The 25,074-nt window shown below is 46.5% G+C and overlaps 3 protein-coding genes and 1 long non-coding RNA gene across 4 annotated transcripts; 3 read left to right on the forward strand and 1 right to left on the reverse strand.

Moving 5' to 3' along the window:
* The first annotated feature begins 4,907 nt into the window (after window positions 1–4,907).
* Window positions 4,908–6,393, forward strand: LOC125527465 (Glutathione S-transferase family protein). Its single transcript, XM_048691972.2, has one exon. The coding sequence runs from the start codon at window positions 4,955–4,957 to the stop codon at window positions 6,179–6,181; it is 1,227 nt and encodes a 408-aa protein (XP_048547929.1). The 5' UTR covers window positions 4,908–4,954; the 3' UTR covers window positions 6,182–6,393.
* NMNAT (nicotinate/nicotinamide mononucleotide adenyltransferase) lies at window positions 6,291–8,531 on the reverse strand. Its single transcript, XM_048691973.2, has 10 exons — window positions 8,309–8,531; window positions 8,131–8,213; window positions 7,885–7,970; window positions 7,716–7,799; window positions 7,537–7,621; window positions 7,329–7,408; window positions 7,077–7,178; window positions 6,930–6,988; window positions 6,697–6,816; window positions 6,291–6,575 (listed from the first exon to the last, which is right to left on the reverse strand). The coding sequence occupies exons 1-9, from the start codon at window positions 8,368–8,370 to the stop codon at window positions 6,702–6,704; spliced, it is 756 nt and encodes a 251-aa protein (XP_048547930.1). The 5' UTR covers window positions 8,371–8,531; the 3' UTR covers window positions 6,291–6,575; window positions 6,697–6,701.
* Window positions 8,532–8,642: 111 nt separating this feature from the next.
* On the forward strand, window positions 8,643–10,177 carry LOC125527468 (large ribosomal subunit protein eL37y). Its single transcript, XM_048691974.2, has 4 exons — window positions 8,643–8,793; window positions 8,907–9,042; window positions 9,724–9,825; window positions 9,932–10,177. The coding sequence occupies exons 1-4, from the start codon at window positions 8,791–8,793 to the stop codon at window positions 9,979–9,981; spliced, it is 291 nt and encodes a 96-aa protein (XP_048547931.1). The 5' UTR covers window positions 8,643–8,790; the 3' UTR covers window positions 9,982–10,177.
* Window positions 10,178–11,387: 1,210 nt separating this feature from the next.
* LOC147966637 (uncharacterized) lies at window positions 11,388–12,141 on the forward strand. The gene is made up of 3 exons (XR_015609014.1): window positions 11,388–11,559; window positions 11,672–11,709; window positions 11,788–12,141. It is a non-coding gene; the product is annotated as an uncharacterized LOC147966637 (long non-coding RNA).
* The last annotated feature ends 12,933 nt before the right edge of the window (window positions 12,142–25,074 follow it).

Genomic DNA, 25,074 nt, shown 5'->3' on the forward strand with positions numbered 1-25,074 from the left:
TGGGGGTACGTAGGTATATATAGGACGAAGGAGTACGTCGGTGGAGCAACAAGGGGCCCACGAGGTTGGAGGGCGCGCCTGGGGGGGGGGGGGGGGGTAGGCGCGCCCCCTACCTCGTGGCCTCCTCTTTTGTGTCTTGACGTAGGGTCCAAGTCTCCTGGGTCTTGTTCGTTGAGAAAATCACGTTTCCGAAGGTTTCATTCCGTTTGGACTCCGTTTGATATTCCTTTTCTTTGAAACCCTAAAATAGGCAAAAAAAACAACAATTCTGGGCTGGGCCTCCGGTTAGTAGGTTAGTCCCAAAAATAATATAAAAGTGGATAATAAAGCCAAATATTGTCCAAAACAGTAGATAATATAGCATGGAGCAATCAAAAAATATAGATACGTTGTAGACGTATCATGAGTTCACAAGAGAGCAGGAACGAAGGGGTACTAGCATCTACTAAGTTACTAAGCTCTCAAGAATTGAAGCCTTGGAAGAGCTTGGATGTTTTCTCTCTCCAAATGGACCCCGTTTGTTGGGGGGGGGGGTCATTCATGAAGTTCATGAATATTTTTAAGCATGTGAATATTTTTCAATTTGATAACTTTATTTCAAAATTATAACATTTTTTGTAATCTTTGAAATTTTGAAGGAATGATGATTTTTAATTTACAAAATTCAAAAAATTCAAGATTTTAAAAAAATCGTGAACATCTTATGATTATAGAACTTTGTCAAATAAAAAAGGTAGCCAGCTTTTATGAGCTAGCATGTGGAGCGAGCGAAAAAAATACAAAGCAAGTGAGTGGAACGGGAAGCCAAGCTGAGAGAGAGAGAGAGAGAGAGAGAGAGAGAGCAGTAATTGCATTGTTTTTGGAATGGCGGCTTCTAAATACCGTTTAACACCGAGGACAAAACATGTACAAATATCACAACCACGCAGTGAACAAGTTTACTCTCCTCTCAAAGTAAATACCGTCCTTAACGATAGATGAACGAAAAAATACCACGAAACATAATTAAAACCTAAGGCAACACAGACAAAACCAAAACTAAACAACCAACTACGATAACCTGCTAGAGAATAGAAAGATTCCATCAATGAAAAACAGCACGGTGAAACGCTCATTAGCCTCTAGTACGTTAGGCCATCTCCAACGCTGACCCTCAAACCGCCTGCATCCGTTTGGACTCAGCTGTCCGGAGTGCAAAGTCTATCCAACGCGGTTCTGCATCGGTTTGCGGCGCTGTCCGGACTATGATTTTTCCGCAAACCGAGACCGAACGTGGAGGAAGGGGAGTTGCGGGAGCCCGGACACGAGAAACGTCAGATTCTGACATCCCCAGGCCCACCCAAAAAGAAGGCGGAGCCCCTGTGGGGTGGGGGCTCGAGCGGGCGGAAGCCGAATGAAGGCAGTTGGGCAATTGGCGAGTGACCGCCGATTTTACATCTCATGTAGGTGGAGATGCAAATTTGCATCTCGAGGTGTTGTATTTTACATCTCCGGGAGGCAGAGATGTTTTTTTTTTGCATCTAGATCATATGTTAGAGGTGGGTTTTTAGGTCTCAGAGGTGCAAAAGTTAGTTATTTTTGCCTCTACATCATCTATTGGATGCTCTAAGTGTTCTTCCTTAGTTGTTTTGGCAAGCTTTTTTTTGTCTTGAGCTTTTTTGACTTGTGTCTTGGCCAAGCTGCGTCGCCCCACTCTACGCTTGTCTGCTAGTTCGGATGAGTTGTCAAACATGGGTGCTCCTTTGTTGCAAACGCAGTCCTGATGGATGTCGAGGAGTTAAGGCCGAAAGCCCTACTCTACTCTTGTCAACGTGGGTGCTCCTTTGCTGGTGTTTTATTAGGACGTACATGCGACTAGAATAGAGCAAAGAAATAGCTGCTGCCAGCCGTAAGGCCTTCCCGTCAAAAAGGAAAGAAAAAGAAAAAAAGAAATAGCTGCTGCCATCTTCTGTACTTGGGTCAGATTTTGTAAATTGAGAACTACTGAGGATTAAGAAGAAATACTGATTGCAATTGTCCTGTGCCATGGAATATTGGGAAAAATAATTGGCATCGTCGATTCGCTCTTTTGGTCACATCACATCTACGCCATTGGCAACCATAGGGTTTGCAACTACAAATGGGGCCAAGACCGAGGCAGGGATAGTGGGCCTTTAGCGTTGCCCATGCTTAGCGAGCCTCTTCTCGTTCTTTGAAGACTTCCACTTCATTATCTGGGGCGAGGCGCGCTGGAGTCGGATTGCTAAGTCGAAGAAGTTGGTCGGAACGTCATCCCCTGGCCACAATGTCATAAATATCTCTTCCATTGTTGGCTTGATCAGATTGAGCAGCTCGCCAATTTGCTTCAGTCTATCGGGGAGAAGGTCAAGCCGGCTGGTTTCTTGGAACTGCGACCAGAAAGCCCGGAGTATTTCCTGCTCAGGATCATTGAGCTCTTGATAGTACTTGTGGGCGCTCGCAGCACTCTGGGGCAGGTCGGCGAAGATCTCTGCGTGGTGCCAAATCTGAGTTAGCGCGGCATAGCTATTGCTTCCAAATCGACATTGGAGAAGATATGGTTGACCAGCGACAATCTGCTTGGCTTGCTCTACTTCGTCTCGAGCATTGCGACGGACGAGGTTGGATTCCTTCAGACTATACTCGAGCAGTTTAATTTGGTCACCCAGTCTGGTCTTCTCAGCCTTCAGCTGGTCACACTCAGTCTGGCTCTTCTTGACCTCCTGCTGAAGTAGGTCGGATGCATCCCGGGCGGCCTGGCACGCCTCTTGTTCTTGCACAAGTTTGGCAGTAGTCTTTTGGGCCTCTTTTTGGATGTCGTGGAGCTGTTGGTTGCTAGAATTGAGCTGGTTCCTCAACTCGGTCATACGCCTTTCAACTACTGCATTCAAGTTTGGAGGTGGTCAGCACAAATTTTGCAAATATGCAAGTTATATATGGAAGGAGTTGCCGTAGGAATAGTCGAGCTTACCCATGGAATCACTAAGAGTTTTGGAGAGATTTTCATTCTTATGCTCGGCTTCGGCGAGTAGTGTCTTGAGCCGGGCTATCTCGTTCTCCAAACGCTTGTTGTCCCGAGCTGCAGCCTGTATAAAAAAATTCCAAGTTACAGGAAGGTTAACATGGATAAGGCCTCCTACTAAGAGAAATTGATCCCCAGGCCGACCTTTGCAGCCCGACACGAGTCTTGAGGGCTACTGGATTTGCGTTAATTCAAAGGTAGCTAGTACGTGTTACTCTAAGAAGATTCAATCCTAAGGTCGGTTTGCTAAAGCAACCTAAGTCTTGAGGGTTACTGCACATCGGTTTAATCTAAGTTTGAGTTTTACGAGGAGAGTATCGACCCTCAAACCAGCCCTCCAGCCCGATCTGAGTCTTGGGGGCTATTGGATCACTGATTTTGACTAAAAAAATCTATTCCCGAGGAGATTTTGATTTTGATTCCCAAGGTGGACATTCTGCCTCGCCTGTGTCTCGGGGGCTAATGCACAATTGTTTTATCTTGGTCAAAATTAAGACGAACTACAACCCAGTTTGTGTTAAACCGGACTCCAGCTCGGGGGCTAGCGTGCACGAAAGTGCTAAGTTGAGATACATGACTCATGGTGCAGACCGGATTTAGTTCTGGGCCGCACCTTGAGAGCTACTGGCTATACATCTATGTAGAAATCAGATGCATAAGTAAAATTACCTCCATCCCGGGACCAAAGGCGCCCGTCATCCGTATAACGCCGAGCTGCATCTCGTGGGCCTTGTCATTCAGGTACTTCATCGCATCTTGCTGGGCCTCATTCAGGTAATGGTTGACCCCCGATTTCTGGACTTCCCAACGCCCCAATACGGGCGCGACTTCTGAACCATTGATTGACATCTCGCCAGGAGGCTGCTGGGTCAGGACCACATTGCCCGATGTGTTGGGGCCAGACAATTGCAAGGGCATGTCATCTCCAATGACTGTATTGACTAGTGACCCATGGCGTAAGGTCGGGACAACGACTGGCGGCGGCGGCGGCGGCGGTGCTTGGAGCTCTTGAGTTGATGGAGCCGGGGAGTTAACCACCTCGACATTTTCTTTAGGCCCGATCTCCTGGTTATCAAATCCAGGAGCCCCGGGCTGGCCTTGTCCGTCTGCATTAGCTGCGGGCGGGCTTCTTGATGTGGCATCTCCAGATGGCGCCACTTTCGACATCGACTTGATCTTTGAGAGTATAGTGTTGTGGACTTGCACTGTGTTTCTAAGGTAGGACATGTGCTAGGCGGTATATATAGCCATCGACCAGGGGCTATCGAAGGATGATATTAATTACATCCAATAAATTTGAAAAAGGAAAGACACTAATGCATACCATAAACACCATTTTATTTATAGTGACAGTGCAACGCATACTATAAACCATGACATGTGCAATTTATTATAAGATTTCGCAGGGGTACAAGTATAGTATATGTTGAATGCCACATTTAATATTACCCTTTTTTGGCTTTCCACTATCTGGCTCATAATCACCTACCATATGCAAAGGTTTCTACCCGTTGCGGAGAGGCTGACCTGCAGCTCATTTTTCGTCATGAGAAAACGACGAGCAAAGACGAAAAATGCCATGAAACAAAAAATAATAATCTCGAGAACCTTCGGTGCTTTCAGTGTGACATGCTTAATTTGCCACAGGCTTTTCTTTTTGCATTTTTGGCGCAGCTTACATGAAGAAAAACTGTGGACGAATCGTGACCAGTTAATATATGTTGTTTAGAAACTGTTTTGAAATTTGAAATTTAGAAATTAGAAACCCTAGTTCTTGGGCTGTTTGCTCGGGTAAGATGGGACCCAACAAGCAAAACGGGCTGAATGTGTGTGTGTAAGCCCAACGTGAGATGGTTGGGCCTTCCTTATCCCTCGTCCCACTCCCACGGTCCCACCCACCTCTCTCCCTCCGTCCTCGTCCACACACTCTCCTCGATGTCGCCTATCGCGGCGCACCGAGCCTCTCCGGCCATGTGGTCCCCGCAGCCTCCGCCGCCCCGCCTCCAGCTCCGGCGACCGGCGGGGACGCCCCTTCACTCCTCGCGCCGCCTCAGCCGCATCGCCGCATCGCAGGAGGACCCGCTGACCGCGCTGACCCGCGTGCTGTGGGGCCGCGCGCTGCCGCCGTCGCAGCTCGTGCTCGCCGTGCGCCACGGCTGGACCTCGGCGTGGCGGCTCCTCATGCGCCAGCTCGCGCCCTCCGACCCGGCCACGGGCGCCTTCACCCGCACCCCGTCCCGCTTCCCGGCCGTCGCGCAGCCCGCGCCCGGCCCCGGCGCGCGCCTCCACCTCTACGTCGGCCTTCCCTGCCCCTGGGCCCACCGCGCGCTCCTCGTCCGGGCCCTCCTCGGCCTGGGGCCCCGCCTCCCCGTCTCCGTGGCCGTCCCGGGCGACGACGGCGCGTGGTCCTTCACGCCGGAGAGCCCCGACGCGCTCTACGGCTCCCACAGGCTCCGGGACGTGTACGCCGCCCGGCGCGGCGGGTTCGAGGGCCGGGCGTCCGTGCCCATGCTCTGGGACGCCGACCGCCGCGAGGTGGTCTGCAACGAGAGCATCGAGATCGCCAAGTTCCTCTGCACGCTCGTGGACGACGGCGCCGGAGGCCTCGACCTCTGGCCGCCGGAGCACCGCGAGGAGATCGACCGCTGGTACGGCGTCATCTACCCGAGCGTCAACAACGGCGTGTACCGGTGCGGGTTCGCGCAGAGCCAGGCGGCCTACGACGCGGCGGCGGGCGAGCTGTTCGACGCGCTGGACATGCTCGAGGACCACCTCTCCGGGTCCCGGTACCTGTGCGCCGGCGCCGGCGTGACGCTGGCCGACGTGTGCCTCTTCACCACGCTCATAAGGTTCGACCTGGTGTACAACCCACTGTTCCGGTGCAGCCGGAGGAAGCTGGTTGAGTACCCCAGCCTCCACGCCTACATGCGGGAGATCTACCAGTTGCCCGGCGCCGCCGAGACCTGCGACATGGCCGCCATCGCCGACGGGTACTTTGGGACGCTCTTCCCGCTCAACCCCGGCGGGATCCTGCCCGTCGTGCCGGCGAGCTGCAGCCGGGAGGCCCTCATGAAGCCTCATGGCAGAGAGGCAATGCCTTCTGTTGCTGCTGCTGCTGCTGATGGTAGGCAGCTAGGAGCGGCTGCTAGTGTTGTTGGCTAGGATTACAGAGTGTAGCTGAATTGTGTAGCACATCAAATTACTTACTGAATAATACCTTGGTACATATAGAGGATGAAACAAAATGGCAGACTATTACTGTGACCGAGAGTTTCATGTCATATAAATGCTTTATTAGCAATATATTCTGTTGGTCGAAAGACTGATACATTGACAACAATGTAAGGAAGATTCAAGAACCTTCTACTAGTAAATATTGTGTATGGCATACTGGTCTCCATACATTTACATCCAGTCATGATGCTAATAATAATAAGGCAGTCAGGCCCTTTTACTTCAGATAATCGTAGCTCGTCGCTGATAGTTCAGATTGTATCATAACATCGATGCCCAAGGTGTCAGTCCTTGCTACATGGTCGTTTCAAAAGGCTTGCAACTGCGAAGCGATAAAATGTAAGTTTTAGAACCAAGGATTCTCACTGAGGACATTGTATATAAAAACATGCATCTGGAAAATAGAAAGTACGGAAAGACTGCTGGGTAGAGGTAAATATTACCATTGTCATGATTTGGTATCACCCTCTTCTGTTTCCATGTAAAGTTTGTGCTCTCTAATGTACTCGATTACTTCATCGCAAGTAAGATACTTTATTGAGAGATGTTTTCTTATACATTCTCTGCAATTTGATAAATGAATACAGGAATCAACAATGATACATCAAATAAATGAAAAACTGAAGGTAGTAATAGCATCTAATTATACAGGAAGCAACATAGATAAAAATGTCACCTTACTCTAGATGAACTGATCTGATTTGGCACAATCTCATCAACCGAAATGATGTTATCCTGAAAAACATACATGGGGAAACACACATGTGAGTAAAAATCATCAGTCAGTCGGGTAAGTAAGCTCCTCAAGCTAGAAGTTTCTCACCCTGCATTCTTGCAGTGTCTCGCTGCTGGATATTAGCTTTTGAACATCTTTTCCTTCCCTACGTATACAAACAACACCAAAGTCTTTACATATGGCCCTGACCTGGAAACAGAAAAGGTTGTGCATCAAAGTTACTTCTTCGATAAGGGCAATTCAAACAACAATTAAATAGGACACTGTGATTTATAAATAAGGGGTGCACAAATTTTGTATGTCGAATTGTGGATACCAAAAAATGTTCAAGTTTTATACCTGATCTGGAATCCAAACCCCTGGCGTGCTGAATGACTCCAGAAGGTCAGAACCACATAACAGCATTACCCTGACATCACCTGACAGAAAATGCATGTTGTAAAGGACGGATTTATATACAGGGAAAATGCACCGACACATTTGAATGATCACTGAACAGTGTGAGAGAAGGTATTACTGTATTGCAACAAAAAATCTTGCCATATACCTTGATCAGCTAAGCTGTCCTTGCACAGAGAGTTCGCAACCCTCGAGAGAACGGTCAAGGTGCGCTGATAACCTTTCTGCATTGTCTGTATCAAGACACAAGAATGTGTGCATCAAATACCCACATCATCCAAACTGAAAATACATTATGTGACAGCGCAAAATGAAAAATGAGGTTACCTCCCACGGATCAACCATCACAAAAGATGAGCTTCCACACGCCAATTCGCAGAGGCGAACCCGGTGAGCAGCGGGCAAGAGGTCCTAACCAGCCCCAAATTGCGAATTCAGTCACGAGAACGGCGTCAACCATGAACACAAATTGATACACATTTCCAGTTCATAGTACCTTCTTCTTATATGCATCGTTCACCGGGGACATGTACCCACCCAAAACACAGTACCCTCGCTGCTGCAACTCATCCTTCGCCAACTCTATATGAACGAAACACATCAAAAGATGGGGTAAGAGGTACTCTTCTCACTTTGCTGATCCCATTCTTAGGCTGTTCTTGAGACTTACTAGTACTAAACACAGTACCACACTGAATCACTGATAGGTGCAGCAGATTAGCAAGTGTTGATTGAGGCTTACCGAACATGCGCAGGTGCATGTAGGTGGGGGGATTGAAGCTGCCGGTGGCCACCAGCACAACGCCGCCTCGGCTTCCCCCATCCCTGCCGTCATCAAGAAACGAACGGGGGATCAGTCCAGCTATACGCATCAAGCAACCCAAGAAAATCCGAGAGCAGATTCTCTTCTTTCTGCTTACCGATTTGGATCCATGGAGAGCTTCTCCGTGGGGAAGGGGAGAGGAGCTTCCGCCTCCTCCATGGCCGCCCTCTGCAAATCCTCAGCCGAGCCGAGCTGATCTCTCGCTGCGGTTCTCTCTTCCTGCGGTGCGCCGTCGGCGGGAGGCCGGCAATCCGGCCGGCGTGCGCTGGAGCAAGATTCCCAAGTAGGAGGCTTTTTTTTAGAATGCTGGACTCTGTGTGCCCGTGTGGGTGGGCATCGCGATATGGGCCTTGTTGGGCCGCCGTGGTCATGCCCAGGGGCCCCGCTAGAATAATAACAAACAGGTCCACGGAGAGATGCAGCCTATCAAACGGGCCGGGCCCATGTGGCCTTGGGCAGCCCCGCGCGGCTCTATAAAGCCGCCTCCTCGAGCCGCTAGGTTTTGGTGCTCTCTTCTTCCTCCTCTCCTCCTCCCTCGGCGGCGGCGCAGGCGGCGCGGAGGCGACAGGCGAAGGCGAAATGGTGAGCGGATCGCCGCGGCTCCGGCGGAGGCCTCCTCCCTCCGCGGCGCTCCTTCTCGTCTAGATAGATGGATCTCGAGTTCTGACTGTTCCTTTGCTGTTGTTCTTGCGCAGACGAAGGGAACGGGCAGCTTCGGCAAGCGCCGGAACAAGACCCACACGCTGTGCATCCGCTGCGGCCGCCGCAGCTTCCACCTGCAGAAGAGCACCTGCTCCTCGTGCGGCTACCCCGCCGCCCGCATCCGCAAGTGTAAGTCCCGCGGCCAGATCCCCTTCCCCTATCTTAGCACGCGATTCCGGTCCGTCGACCTAGCTGGTTTAGGTAGATGTGTTGCTTGGTTCTCGTATGTGCTGCCTGCGCGAGGCCGTGATTGCTTAGGTTTTCGGTGCTGTTGGGGTAGCCCCGTCGCTGTTGCCTAGAATCGCATGCATGCTAGCTCTGTGGCTCGACGTGGTATGCCTGTAGCTTGATGTGCCGTAGTTTTTATCTGGTTCTAATTTGTGATGAGTAGTTCTTGTTTGATACGATGTGTTAGGCTTTGATCATAAGCATGATAGTTTGAAGATGCTGGGAATGACTGTAAAAAGGAATTCCTGCAAGACCCAACTCTAGTTATGAATTGTCATATAAGTATCTTACCTAGCTCTGTTACACCTCTGATAGAGGTTCAGCAACTAGAGCTATTAATAAGGTGGATGACTTGGCTGTTTGTTCACATGTATCATCGATCTTAAAATTTAAGATGTTCATCCTGTTCTAAGCAGTACACATTTGTAGCCAGCCTTTAGTGATGAAGTTTTAGTTAGTGCAGGGCAGTTAAGATTGATTGTCATATTGCTCTCACTGTCTTCTTATAAGTTAAAGCACATCTCTCATTTAGTAAGTGTTATGTTTCTTCTGCATCTGATAAGATTCTGTCTTGAAAAACAGACAACTGGAGTGTGAAGGCCATCAGGAGGAAGACCACCGGCACCGGGAGGATGAGGTACATGCGCCATGTGCCCAGGAGGTTCAAGAGCAACTTCAGAGAGGGTATACTTCTCTTCTCTCTTTAGTCTTGTTAATAAAATGTGCCAGCATATCCACCCATTGTGAGCTCTGTTTTGCTAAACTGCAATCCTGTGAATGTGTTCTTCAGGAACTGAGGCCGCACCAAGGAGCAAGGGAGCCTCTTCCAGCGGCAACTAGGCGTGACAGTCTCCATTTGTTGCCCTAAGCGAAGCCCTGATCATCAAACTTAGCTTTTTTGTTGGTTTCTACTGGAACTCTTATGTTTCTATGTTGCGAGGCAGACTATATGATGCCTGGTTATGTTATTTGCACAATTGTCGTGGACGTTAATCCTTCAGTTTTGAATGTTGAATTGTGTCGATGTCCTGTGTTAGATGCTGCATCTATTGTTCAATGTGCTATTTGTGACGAGTCTTTTTTGTTGTTTCAATATGAGATCTTTGGTCAAGTTTTTATGCATGTAATAGACCATGACATGGTCACTCACATAGTGTTTGTCTGTTCATATTTACGCTGTGCAGGTACAGCAAGAACATAAAAATGCAACTTCCAATGTGAATAGCTCAATGCTTCATTTCTCTCTTAGCATTTTGAGTTCCAACATTGTCTTGTACACAGAACAGAGAGATTGTATGGAAGGTCATTTTGAGTTTCCTAGTTTTGTTTTCTAACTCAAAACTCGTACTCCCTCTGTAGTAAAATTCTTGTCTTAACTAAGACAAATTATTTTGCCATGCTTCTTTAAACCTGCTATTGTGTGATTTAGCCGTAGCTCAGTGTTCATCTTTTGTTAAGTATCTTGTGCAGTGTCTTAACTAAGACGAAAAAATTATGACGGAGGGAGTACAATGTTAGATTTTTAGCATTCTTTGTTTGAAGAGCTAAACTGTTCTTTTTAACTTGGCTCACACTTTATTTTGGTGCACATTTGTATTACATCTCGGAAAATATCAAACCCAAATATGAATCATGCCTTGAAAAAAGTCAACAGACTCAACAGTCAAAATAGGTCGCCCTCTTGGGTTGTACTCCCTCCATTCCAAAATTTCTACTCCTATAAAAATGTGAGTTGGTCACGATGGTGTGCCTACCTTCACGTCATCTGACTGTCCAATTCTTTTATAAAAATGTGAGTTGGTGATGATGGTGTATCTGCCTTCACGTCATCTGCATATTTGTAACGTAAGGCTAAGATGGATTGTCCTCAAGCCACTCACACTTTTGCAAAGACACTAGTAAGATGCCCGTGCACCAAGATGCATTTTTTACAAAACACTTGTTGTGATTGATCTATGCGGGAGTAATTTCATGTATAAAAACTAATGATATCACCTGTTGTAATTGGCCCATGCGGGAGTAATCTCATGTGTTCAAACTAATGATATCTCGAGAAAGATGGGAGATAAGGTGAGGAGTGGGGCATGGTGGTAATTAGTGGTCGGATTGAGTGGAGGCATGAGAATGGACGATGCCGGCAGCGGTCATCATGCCAAATTGTTCCAGAGGCTTCCTTTTTTAATTGCTCAACAATCAGGTTGTGGGAGATAAGGATAAACGAGAAAAGTCCTTATCTACAAGTGTGAAGAGAGATACGGATATCTTTTTATAAAATTATAATAGTTTGCTTTCTATCCAGTAGCAGAAACGCCATGAGTATGCTTCGGCGTTTCAAGCGCAGAGGTTTTCGGCCGGAGGAGAGCTACTCGTTTCTGGAGGTGCCGATGCCAAACTACCAATACATGACGAGCAGTGTTTGTGCGCTAGATTTTTTTTTTCAGTTTTCTTCATGTTCGATTAGCTGCGTATTTCACGATATAATCCCGCCCTTGTCTCTGATTCTGATTTTGATTATTCTTGTGGATTTCAGATAGAAGGGCACTTCGCAGCAGGGTCATGACGAGAAAGGTGGATAATATGTCTATTTTTATGTAGTTTTTTTTAGAGAACTGACACTAATTTCTCTCAAAATATGTCAATTTGCAGAGAATTTAGTAATGGAACGGTCTACACTGAAGGCTGGTCTAGAAGTGGCAGTATATTTGTAAGCGTTGTGCCAATTTTCAATGATCTGACTAAACTGATCGTTTCTGAAATTTAGCCAAAAATTATGTCATTTTGCCACTACTGTTTTTGTACAGAATTCTTGTCTATTTGGGTGGTGCCAAACAGTGCCAAATTGCATAGTTGTATGTTATCTAGGACCTCTATTGCATATGACCTAGAGTTGTCTCTGAAATATGTTGGCATCACATGGCAATGAAAATTACAACATTATTTATTCCTGGTGTAATCTTAATCCAACAATACACCATTTGATTCCCTACTTGTTAGGTGGTACATAAATAGTCAAACCAGGGTTCATGGCATCAACTATTTTTTTGTTGTTTGAATCACAATGGTGCAGAGGCCGGGGATTAGCCTACTTTTCAGAAAAAATGTTCCTTTTTTCGACTATGAGGTAGTATTAGCATAGTTGTACCGGAAATTATTCTGTATTGCTGCAAGGCATTTTGAGTAACATGTAATGTTTCTACTTTCTACACAAGTGAAAATAAAACTTCTTCTGAAAAGCTAGAACATAAGTCGGTCAAATATTGAGTTCCACACTTATGTTGGGAGTATCGAGGTAGAACTAAATGGGTGATGTTTCTTTTGCTGGGGTAGGAAGTAGGAAGCAGGTAGCTTGGATCACAGCACAAAAATTTGTAAAAATTTGTTGCACCTTAGTATTACAATGTACAGGGTTGTACAACTTTGATACTTGCTTTAGTGTTCGTGATATTTTCCTCCGGATGACGATGGGAGTGTGCCCCCTCCCATAGAGCTCAGAGAGGTCTCTCTGTTGCCGATGCTGTTGTAGGGCCTTCATTTCATGCGTTTTCCCGATCTCAAGCAGGGCCAGGCTGTAACACCCTCGATGCGACTATAGCTCCTACGTGTCGAGGCACGATTTAGAGACATAATCGCATTGAAGACATATGTCGCAAGTTAGGCAATCTTCACAACATCCCATGTAATATGAATAATAAAGGGGAGAACATAGTTGGCTTACACTCGCCACGTCACATCAGAGTACATAAATAACATACATCATCCAAATACTCATGGCCCGACTACGGCGCCAAATTAGAAGAAAAACCCAACATGCGACAACGGTCCCAATCAAACCCCAATTAGGCACCACTACTGATCATCAGGAAAAGACACGTAGTATCGCTGAGAGTCCTCGTCGAACTCCCACTTGAGCTCGTACTCGTCACCTGGAGCGGAATCACCTGGACCTGCATCTGGAGTTATAGTATCTGTGAACCACAGGGACTCAGCAATCTCGCACCCTCGCGATCAAGACTATTTAAGCTTATAGGAAGGATAGGCAAATATATATGTGGAGCTGCATCAAGCGACTAGCAAGTATGGTGGCTAACTTATACGCAAAAGAGAGAGCGAGAAGAGGAGGCAAAGCGCGAGCGAGAATCTAGAGGAACGACCTGCGCAAACATAACTCCAACACCGTGTCCACTTCCTGGACTCCGCCGGAAAGGGGCCATCACGGTAACACACACGGTTGATTCATTTTAATTAAGTTTATGTGTAAGTTATCAACAACCGGACATTAACAAATTCTCATCTACCCATATCCGCGGGCACGGCTTTCGAAAGTTCAATCCCTGCAGGGGAGTCCCAACTTAGCCCATGACAAGCTCTCACGGTCAACGAAGGAATAGACCTCCTCCCAAGATGTTCCGATTAGACTCGGTATCTCGGTAACTCAAGACACTTCGACAGGTTAAAACAAGACCAGCAACACCGCCCGAATGTGCCGACAAATCCCGATAGGACCTGCACATACCTCTTTCTCAGGGCACACTCAGATAAGCAATCCGTACAACTAAAACCAGCCCTCGAGTTTCCCCGAGGTGGCGCTGCAAGGGGCTCTAGTTTGGACCAACACTCAGAGGAGCACTGGCCCGGGGGGGGTAAAATAAGATGACCCATGAGTCTGCAGAACCCAAGGGAAAGAAAAGGGCTAGGTGGCAAATGGTAAGACCAATGTTGGGCATTGCTGGACAAGCTTTAATCAAGGCGAAATATCAAGGGGTTCCCATTATAACCCAACCGCGTAAGGAACGCAAAATCCAGGAACATAACACCGATATGACGGAAACTAGGGCGGCAAGAGTGGAACAAAACACTAGGCGAGAGGCCGAGCCTTCCACCCTATACCCAGTATATAGGTGCATTAAGATAACATAGCAATATAATGATATCCCAACAAGTAAATAAAAGATGTTCCAACAAGGAATGGCCTCCAATCTTCACCTGCAACTAGCAACGCTATAAGAGGGGCTGAGCAAAGCGATAACATAGCCAATCAACGGTTTGCTAGGACAAGGTGGGTTAGAGATTTGACATGGCAATTGGGAGGCTGTCAAGCAAATGGTAGGCATCGTAGCATTGGCATAGCAAAGAGCGAGCAAACTAGCATAGCAAAGATAGTAGTGATTTCGAGGGTATGATCATCTTGCCTGCACAGTTGTCAGAGTTGACTGGATCCTCAAGAGCAAACTCAACGGGCTCCTCGTTAGCGAACTCGTCTCCCGGCTCTACCCAAACAAGACAAACAAGCAACAAAGATACAATCAACCACGTGCAAACTCAAACAACACAATGCAAAGATGACATGCTATGCGGGATGCAAAATGCAAGATATGACGGGAAAAGCATGAACCTGGCCTCAACTTGGAATTCCAAGGGTGCAACTGGAAAGATGAGATGAAATCGCTTGAAAACGATATAAAGAACGCCGGAATCGGAGTTACGGTTTGGAAATGGCAAGCGATTCAAAAATGACACCGGTCTGCGATTTACAGCAAGTAGGCATCTAAATGCAATGAAATGAACAAGGTACAGCCACCAAACACGACAACAAAATACATGGCAGGGATGCACACAAGATGCTTAACAAAAAAATAGCACTGAGCCACGGCCAATTCATCCATTATGAGGTTCAAACAAGCATGGCAAAAATGCAATTGCAAAACAGATTTCAGACTTAGTGAAATTACCACCTGTCTGAAATTTCAGATCACGAAGCCCTCTTCGGAGCAGCAAAACAATATGATACATGACCTGATTATGATAAATAAGAACATGGCATGGAGCTACTCAACAAGCTTAACAAAAGACCCAAAGTGACCTAGGGTCAAAAGGGTTCACAAAATATACTACCGGGCACACGAACATAGCTAAAACACAATCAGTTTCCAGACTTAGTGAAAACTGAGACATGCTGAAATATAACTCACGAAGGCATGTAAACGAGCTCGATGCACTCACTACGGTGCAAGTCATGGCAAGGCAAGCATACATCCATTAAGAAGGCACAAAATATAAGCTAGACATGGCAAGAACAATGGCATAGCATGCACGGATCAACTACAATAACATCGGCAAAATCGCAAACGAGTTGACGATCTGCCCAGATTAACAACGAAGCAAAAGTAGAGCTCGATTGACTCAAGCTAGGGTGCTCCATAATTGCAAACAAAGACATGTATGGATATAGCATAACATGATTAACAAAACTCCTTTACTGGTCATCCTCAAAAGAGGCACGGATCACTAGGAAACAAGCTGAACATATGGCATCATGAACTAAATAATCCCAGACTTGGTGAAAACTACTAAGTCCCTGAAAATAGAGTTACCGGGTGCCTCACTTTGCAAGCTTGCACAAGTCACCACACACATCCTAAAAATGCATGGGTTGCACCTCTGGATAGATGACAAAATCCTTAACAAAACATATGAAGAACTCACAGGCATAGCATGCACACAATAATCATGGCAAAAATGACAGAAGTATAAGATGAACTAGCAGATCTGACAATTAACTCACGAAGCCTCCTTCTAACAGCATTTTGGGCATTAAGATGAGCTCAAATAAAAATGATGCAACGGAATGAAATGATGTACTCGTCGAGACGAACATTTTGATATACCATATGTCCAAAACGGAGCTACGGATGCGGAGATATGGCAGGTCAAAGTATGCACAAAAATTAAGGTTAGGGACGAAAAAGTCAACCCCGAGATGACCGAGATCCAGATCTGGCCCGATCTGCACGCGGTTCGAGGAGTTCGCCGGAGTTGGACTTGAAGCTCGCCGGAGTTGAAGCTCGCGGGGAGAGGCTCGCCGGCCGGAGGGGAAGAAGAGGCAGGGGCTCGGTGGCCGGGGCACGGTCGCCGGCGGCGAGGCGGCGTCGCGGGCGGCCGGGCGAGGCGGCGTCAGGCGCCGGGCGAGGAGGGGCGCGGCGGCCGGTCGGGGCGGCGCGCCGGAGTAGTGGCGGCGGCGGCCACCTGCGTCGGGGAAGAGGGCGGCGGAGGCTGGCGTCTCCTCGGGCCCGGCGAGGCGGCGTCGGGGGCCCGAGATGGGCCAGGCGGGCTTCGGCGGCGGCGGGCGCCGGCTGTGACACGTGGCAACGCCCGGTTGGGCGCGGGCGGCGGCGGACGCTGTCCGGCCGGGGGCGGACACGTCCGGCGGCGGCGGGATCCTTTTTTTAGACTAGGGTTTCGGGGAGAGAGAGATCCGAAAATGGAGGGGGGCTATTTATAGGCATAAGTGGAGCTAGGAGAGTCCAAAGGAGGTGCGGTTTTTGGCCACGCGATCGTGATCGAACGCTCTAGGACATGGAGCAGAGTTTGGTGGGTTTTGGGCCAAATTGGAGGGGTGTTGGGCTGCAACACACAAGAGGCCTTTTCGGTCCCTCGGTTAACCGTTGGAGTACCAAACGAAGTCCAAATGGTACGAAACTTGACAGGCGGTCTACCGGTAGTAAACCAAGGCCGCTTGGCAAGTCTCGGTCCAATCCGGAAATGTTTAATCCCCACACACGAAAGAAAGCTAGAAATGACCACCGGAGGAGAACGAAGCGCCGGAATGCAAAACGGACAACGGGGAAAATGCTCGAATGCATGAGATGAACACGTATGCAAATGCAATGCACATGATGACATGATATGAGATGCATGACAAAGAAAACAACACACGGAGACAAAGACCCGAACCCGAGAAATAAATATAACTTAACGCCGGAAACGGCAAGAGTTGGAGTACAAATTGGGAAAGTTACATCCGGGGTGTTACACAGGCCCAGGAGAGGGCCAGACCATACTCTACATCATTGAGTACATGGATACTGACCAAGAAGTTCATCCACGACCACTCCCAGATCTATGAGAAGATCCCCAGCCACACCGTCAAGGTTTCCCCTCCGTACTGTCACCGATCTAGGTCCTTAGTTATTCATTTTCCCAATTTTTGCATGCAAGGTTTTTCATTGAAAATTAGGCAACGGTGTTCTATTTGCTGATTGGTAAACTGATGATGTTGTGTGTGTAGATATCCCGAGGTACCAGCCTTGCAGACCTCAAGCTGCACCGTCGCCTCATGTTCTTCTGAAGTCATGTGACTTTTTAGATGCCAATTTAAAATACTTTGTCAGGTTGTAATTCGAGAATCATTTTCCATTAAGAAGAATTTATTTAGTTAGTGTTGAATCAAACCAGAGTCATGCTCTATATATTATGGGGTTAGGTTACATTTGATAATCCTTTGAGTGATGGCAATGACTTGAAATCAAGGATTAGGCCATGAGTTTTAGTAACCCAGTGAGATGCAGTTTTAACTCTATACAGAATTTTTAAGGGCGTCAATCATTATACAAGTTAACTTTAACCCTGTGAGATGCAGTTTTATGCATGGTCTTGATGATTTCAATTTATCAATGAGCATCCATTTCCTTATTATGCTATATTCCAATTCATGTCATCCTAACAATATTTCGGCGAAGGACATGCCTTTTTTTGCATTTCACAAGTACATAATTTGCTACAATGAAGTATTTTGAATAGGACAATATAAACTGAAATTTGCTACACTTCTAACATACATATTGCATACATTGTCAATGTAGAACACAAGAATTAGCACCATGTGATTACATAGTTGGTCACTGAACACTCAAATAACTGGAACCATCAAAGAACACGACTTCAAACATAAATACCATATTCATAACCACTTGTGCTTCATCTCTCGAGAATAGTGCTACCTCTAGACTTTTTGGGGGGTTTCGTGGCAACGCACGGGCACCTAACTAGTATAATTATATTTGGGAACAAGGGAGTATGTATCTAATTTCCAGCAATCATCAATTTTACGCGGGGTGTGTCCATGCATATTATGCATAGCTCAATCATAGTTTCTTTCACCCATCTCGAGGAATCAAATGTACCCACAAAAAACTTACTTTTCTTTACGAAGAATTCTGAACGTTGCAGTCTTCCAAACTTGTTTGACATCTCAATTAGGTGACATCCCAATGACTTTTTAGACGCTTCCCAATTTATTAGTATAGTAATATAGAAGTGAAAAAAATGATTATGGGTTTACCCTGGCAAGTTCAATAAGCTCTTCCGTGGCATTGTGAAAAAAATCATCTATCAAATCATAGGGCACTTCGACAATCAAATCTCCACACTTGTCAGCTTACCATGTTTCTTGACCGGCCCTGGAGGCCAGAGCTTTGGCATTATAACCAATTAGGAGCAACAACCAAATCAACATCACTCAGACTCGCATCTCATTGAGTTTGAAGTACGAATCTCAAGGAACAAGAGCAACGCATGGATATGAAGAAGACCAAAGGCTGAAACCCCCACCAGCCTGTCGCTTCAATTGGTTGACCCAAACGCCAAGAAGGACCGTGACAACATCCAAACAGAGAAGACGAAAAGAGGCACACCGAGCCAGAGTTGGTCAGGTGAAGGCCAACCACAAAAAAACACCTCTGCAGAACCTCCTTCGGACATGGGGAAGCTGCAAAAAATCATGCTCGACACCCCACACGAAATGGCCACCATATGTCAATGTCTCTCCCTAGATCTCCTTTTGCCTTTGTGCAGCCGCACAATGACACAAACCTAGCAAAAGCCCAACCAAACAACCCATGTCAAAGCAGTGCTTCTCACCGGCGGACCGACATGACACACCAGGAAAAACACTAGAGCACTCAGCTCCCTAGAAAATAGGGTGCTTAGGGCATCTCCAAGGCGGACCCGTAAACCTCCCGCAACCGTCCGGATCGCGATGTCTAGACCGTGAAAGCCATCCAACGCCGACCTGTATCGGTTCGCGGGGCGGCTCAGATGCAATTTCTCCCGCAAACTGGAGACAAAGTGTGGGAGGTTTGCGGGAGTCCGGACACCCGAAATGTAGGGCTCTGACACCCCAGCCCACCCAATCCTCCCTCACGGTCCCATTTCCTTCCACTCCGCCCCTTCTCCTCCTTGCTTTGCATCCGCACCCTCCACCTCCGCCGCCGTTGTTGTTCATCTCTGGCCGCCACAGAGGCATTGCCGGACCTCCGCAACCAGCACCGATGCGCCCGCTCGCCGTTCCAAAGGAGCTTTCAGCCCCGAAGCCGTTTGTACCCAGGTACACTCCGCCCCCTGTCGACGAACTCCATGGCGGATACCACGACCTCCATGGTGTCATTGAGCTTATTTTCAAATGATATGTCATTTTTATAGTATGAATGAAACCACACAATATGAGGTCGCTGTCGTATCGCTGGCACACTATCAAGGTCGACGTCATCAAGTACTGCAACTTGGTCAGTCAGCTCGAGTCAAGGTGGCAATTGCACGCGGGCATGGAGGAGATGGTAAGTTTTACTTCCTCTTTCTAAACCCGTTGATTGATTCATTCACTCAATGTTGGTCTACACATTATATGTAGCCCGCACGCACCGCCATGTTGTACCACAGGTCAGCGGGACGGTCATTTACATGCACACACTTCTGGATGAAGATGAAGGGGAAGTATGTGTGGGAGGACATGATCCGTTCCTGAAAAACTTGTTGGACATCCGGGATCTAGTCGAATTTGAGACCTTGTTGTGCTAGAGTTAATTTGCATGCTATGTGTGGATGATTTGTGCTATTTTCTATCCGAACTTTGATGAATATTGGCCGGTTTGAATGAATTTCGTCTGTTAGTTAAAATGTGGTTTGAAATATATGCGGCTAGCGTTGGATGGCTGCCTCTCGCATCTGTGTCCGTGAACCGGCCCCCCTATCTGCGGACGGATGTGGGAGGTTTTTTGCTGGTTGCCGTTAGATATGCCCTTAGATGCTGAGGGGATTCATACAATTATTGGACCTTTTGTTTCTCCAATTGGTCAACTATGAATCTTGAATTTTACGGCATGAGTAGTTTATAAATGATTTTTAATCATGTATACATTGATTATATTTCATCCCAGTTCTGCCAGACGTCGGCGGACGGCGGGTACGTAATCAACTCGCAATCGTCCCTGCTCCACTTGTTGTAGGTCACTGTCATCTTTGTACATGACTTGCACCACCGCCGTTTAAATCTCATGTATGCCGCCGCATAGAATGATGTCACATAAAAGTTGCGTATTGACATGAACCTCATCAACGGTTGATGGTATCAATGCAGCTCTAACAGCTGCGGTTGCTCTAGCCTCATGGCATCTTAAAAGTGAGGGTGACACTAATCGATGCAACGCCACTCTACTAAATTAGTAGACACTGATGCTAAAAAAACTCTCTCTGTACTGAAATGTAGGTCTGATACATCTCCAATGTATTTATAGTTTTTTATTGTTCCATACTATTATAGTATCAATCTTGGATATCTATTATGCAAATCTTGGATATATACAAGTGTCAAAGTTTGATAGCAGTTGACCAAAAGATTATAGCACCAGACGTGATCATGCTAATTGTTCATACACAGGAGTACAAATGATCACATAGAGTATTTGAATTCATAGTGCCATCTTGATAGGGAAGATCGTGCTAATCGGTATCATCTCGACCGGGATCGATGCCCCCAAATATGTCTTCCATGTTGATATCATCTTGACCGATATCATCATATTCGGGTGGAGTACAATTCAGGTCAAATTCCATCCTGACTATGATTTGTCTTCCTCTTGTAGGGTGTCATGCCATGCCTGGGATGGTGCTGCTGCTGGGGACGAGCTGCTGCTGCCTTGGGTCGAGCTGCTACCTAGGGATGGAGGGTGGAGGAGGAGTGTGGAGATTGAGGGCATTGGAGACCGGAACTGGAGGGCGAGACAACCTGCTCCTGGCTCTGGGTCGAGCTGCTGCCTACTGCGGGCTTGAGGGGAGAGGCGGAGTAGGTGGGAGGAGGAGGGGCGGAGGTAGAGGGCAGACCTGGGGGCAGAGGTGGGGGCCGGACCTAGGGGCGTAGGTGGAAGAAGACCAGATCTGGCGAGGAATTCAAAATTAGCGAGGGTAACCTGGTCATTTGGCAGGTTTTCACTTAGTCGGAACAAGAATCCGAGTGACCTATATTTAGGAACGGAGAGGGTATATATTATTTATTTAGACTAAACTTTTATATTTCATTACAGATGGAAATTATCCTTCAACATGTTTTTGTTATAATTGTCAAGTACGTAATGAAACAACTAAATATTAAGATGAAATGTTGTTACTATACAATTTTAACATCGGCTACGAAATTTACAATTTCACTAAATTTTAAGTATATTATATACTTGTGACATAGTTGTTCCATTTTGGGGCATGAAATCTTATTATTTTTGTGACCTAACCAAATACTTATGGATAAGAGAAAAATGAAAAAAGAAAGCATAAATACTCATAGAATATTAGGTTGCTTTGATAAAATTGCAAATATATGTGGGCATTCATGTCTATTATAGTTTCCCTAAATATCAAAATAGAGAACTAAGAAGTTGATTGTGGTGATAGAATGCATGCTTGTCTATTCTGTGTGTGCAAGCTTAAGAAGAACATAAATATCTATTTGCTAAATAAATATAGAATATGAAAAATATCCATGGGTGGTTTGTCTTTCAATTGTCGCCCTTCTTGTTTACTTGGTCTTCCATGGCTAAATATATTTTCCAAGTTCAGTCAGCTGGCATTTAAGTCATCGACTTGGACTAGTGCTCGAATATCCTGAATTTATTCGAGGCTTTTCAGCCATATTGTTTGGTTGTATGGTCGCCACAACTACAAGCTGTCTAAAGATCGACCGGCTCAATTTTTCGAATGTGCTCATAGGGATAGGGTGTGCTGCCAAGAACATAAGAATAAGTGAACATACATGTATGCGAGCATCTATTTGTACCGTACTTCTGAAAAAGCTTGAACTACGGTCCTTTCAAACATCATGAACGAGATTGAAAACATAAATCTTTATCAAACCATATGAAAATAATTTACTACATGGACATGATATTTGTATATCATGTCACAAAATTGTTGGGGAACGTAGTAATTTCAAAAAAAATCCTACGCACATGCAAGATCATGGTGATGCATAGCAACGAGAGGGGAGAGTATTGTCCACGTGCCCTCATAGACCGAAAGCGGAAGCGTTAGCACAACGCAGTTGATGTAGTCATACGTCTTCGCGATCCGACCGATCAAGTAACGAACACACGGCCCCTCCGAGTTCAGCACACGTTCAGCCCGATGATGTCCCTCGAACTCCGATCCAGCCGAGTGTTGAGGGAGAGTTTCGTCAGCACGATGGCGTGGTGATGATGATGATGTTCTACCGACACAAGGCTTTGCCTAAGCACCGCTACAGTATTATTGAGGTGGACTATGGTGGAGGGGGCACCGCACACAGTTAAAAGATCAAACGATCAATTGTTGTCTCTAGGGTGCCCCCTACCCCCGTATATAAAGGAGCAAGGGGGGAGGTGCGGCCAGCCAGGAGGAGTCCTACTCCCACCGGGAGTAGGACTCCCTCCCTTTTCCATGTTGGATTAGGAGAAGAGGGGAAAGAGGTGGAGGAGAAGAAGGAAAGGGGGCGGGGGGGGGGGGGGGGGGGGCGCCGCCCCCCTCTCCTTGTCCTATTCGGACTAGGGGGGAGGGGCGCGCGACCCTTGCCCTGGCCGCCTCTCCTCTTCTCCACTAAGGCCCACTATGGCCCATTATCCCCCCGAGGGTTTCCGGTAACCCCTCGGTACTCTGGTAAAATCCCGATTTCACCCGGAACACTTCCGATATCCAAACATAGGCTTCCAATATATCAATCTTCATGCCTCGATCATTTCGAGACTCCTCGTCATGTCCGTGATCACATCCGGGACTCCGAACAACCTTCGGTACATCAAAACATATAAACTCGTAATATAAATGTCATCGAAACGTTAAGTGTGCGGACCCTACGGGTTCGAGAACTATGTAGACATGACCGAGACACGTCTCCGGTCAATAACCAATAGCGGAACCTGGATGCTCATATTGGCTCCCACATATTCTACGAAGATCTTTATCGGTCAAACCGCATGACAACATACGTTGTTCCCTTTGTCATCCGTATGTTACTTGCCCGAGATTCGATCGTCGGTATCTCAACACCTAGTTCAATCTCGTTATCGGCAAGTCTCTTTACTCGTTCCGTAATACATCATCCTGCAACTAACTCATTAGTTGCAATGCTTGCAAGGCTTAAGTGATGTGCATTACCGAGTGGGCCCAGAGATACCTCTCCGACAATCGGAGTGACAAATCCTAATCTCGAAATACGCCAACCCAACAAGTACCTTCGGAGACACCTGTAGAGTACCTTTATAATCACCCAGTTACGTTGTGACGTTTAGTAGCACACAAAGTGTTCCTCCGGTAAACGGGAGTTGCATAATCTCATAGTCATAGGAACATGTATAAGTCATGAAGAAAGCAATAGCAACATACTAAATGATCGAGTGCTAAGCTAACGGAATGGGTCAAGTCAATCACATCATTCTCCTAATGATGTGATCCCGTTAATCAAATGACAACTCATGTCAATGGCTAGGAAACATAACCATCTTTGATCAACGAGCTAGTCAAGTAGAGGCATACTAGTGACACTCTGTTTGTCTATGTATTCACACAAGTATTATGTTTCCGGTTAATACAATTCTAGCATGAATAATAAACATTTATCATGATATAAGGAAATAAATAATAACTTTACTATTGCCTCTAGGGCATATTTCCTTCAGTCTCCCACTTGCACTAGAGTCAATAATCTAGATTACACAGTAATGATTCTAACACCCATGGAGCCTTGGTGCTGATCATGTTTTGCTCGTGGAAGAGGCTTAGTCAGCGGGTCTGCAGCATTCAGATCTGTATGTATCTTGCAAATTTGTATGTCTCCCACCTGGACTAGGTCCTGGATGGAATTGAAGCGTCTCTTGATGTGCTTGGTTCTCTTGTGAAATCTGGATTCCTTCGCCAAGGCAATTGCACCAGTATTGTCACAAAAGATTTTCATTGGACCCAATGCACTAGGTATGACACCTAGATCAGATATGAACTCCTTCATCCAGACTCCTTCATTTGCTGCTTCCGAAGCAGCTATGTACTCCGCTTCGCACGTAGATCCCGCCACGACGCTTTGTTTAGAACTGCACCAACTGACAGCTCCACCGTTCAATGTAAACACGTATCCGGTTTGCGATTTAGAATCGTCCGGATCAGTGTCAAAGCTTGCATCGATGTAACCATTTACGACTAGCTCTTTGTCACCTCCATAAACGAGAAACATATCCTTAGTCCTTTTCAGGTATTTCAAGATGTTCTTGACCGTTGTCCAGTGATCCACTCCTGGATTACTTTGGTACCTCCCTGCTAAACTTATAGCAAGGCACACATTAGGTCTGGTACACAGCATTGCATACATGATAGAGCCTATTGCTGAAGCATAGGGAACATCTTTCATCTTCTCTCTATCTTCTGCAATGGTCAGGCTTTGAGTCTTACTCAACTTCACACCTTGTAACACAGGCAAGAACCCTTTCTTTGCTTGATCCATTTTGAACTTCTTCAAAACTTTGTCAAGGTATGTGCTTTGTGAAAGTCCAATTAAGCGTCTTGATCTATCTCTATAAATCTTGATGTCCAATATATAAGCAGCTTCACCGAGGTCTTTCATTGAAAAACTCTTATTCAAGTATCCCTTTATGCTATCCAGAAATTCTATATCATTTCCAATCAACAATATGTCATCCACATATAATATCAGAAATGCTACAGAGCTCCCACTCACTTTCTTGTAAATACAGGCTTCTCCAAAAGTTTGTACAAAACCAAATGCTTTGATCACACTATCAAAGTGTTTATTCCAACTCCGAGAGGCTTGCACCAGTCCACAAATGGATCGCTGGAGCTTGCACACTT

Source organism: Triticum urartu, chromosome 6A (assembly GCF_056163025.1).
Source record: "Triticum urartu cultivar PI428250 chromosome 6A, HENAU_Tu73, whole genome shotgun sequence".
Taxonomy (NCBI): domain Eukaryota; kingdom Viridiplantae; phylum Streptophyta; class Magnoliopsida; order Poales; family Poaceae; genus Triticum; species Triticum urartu.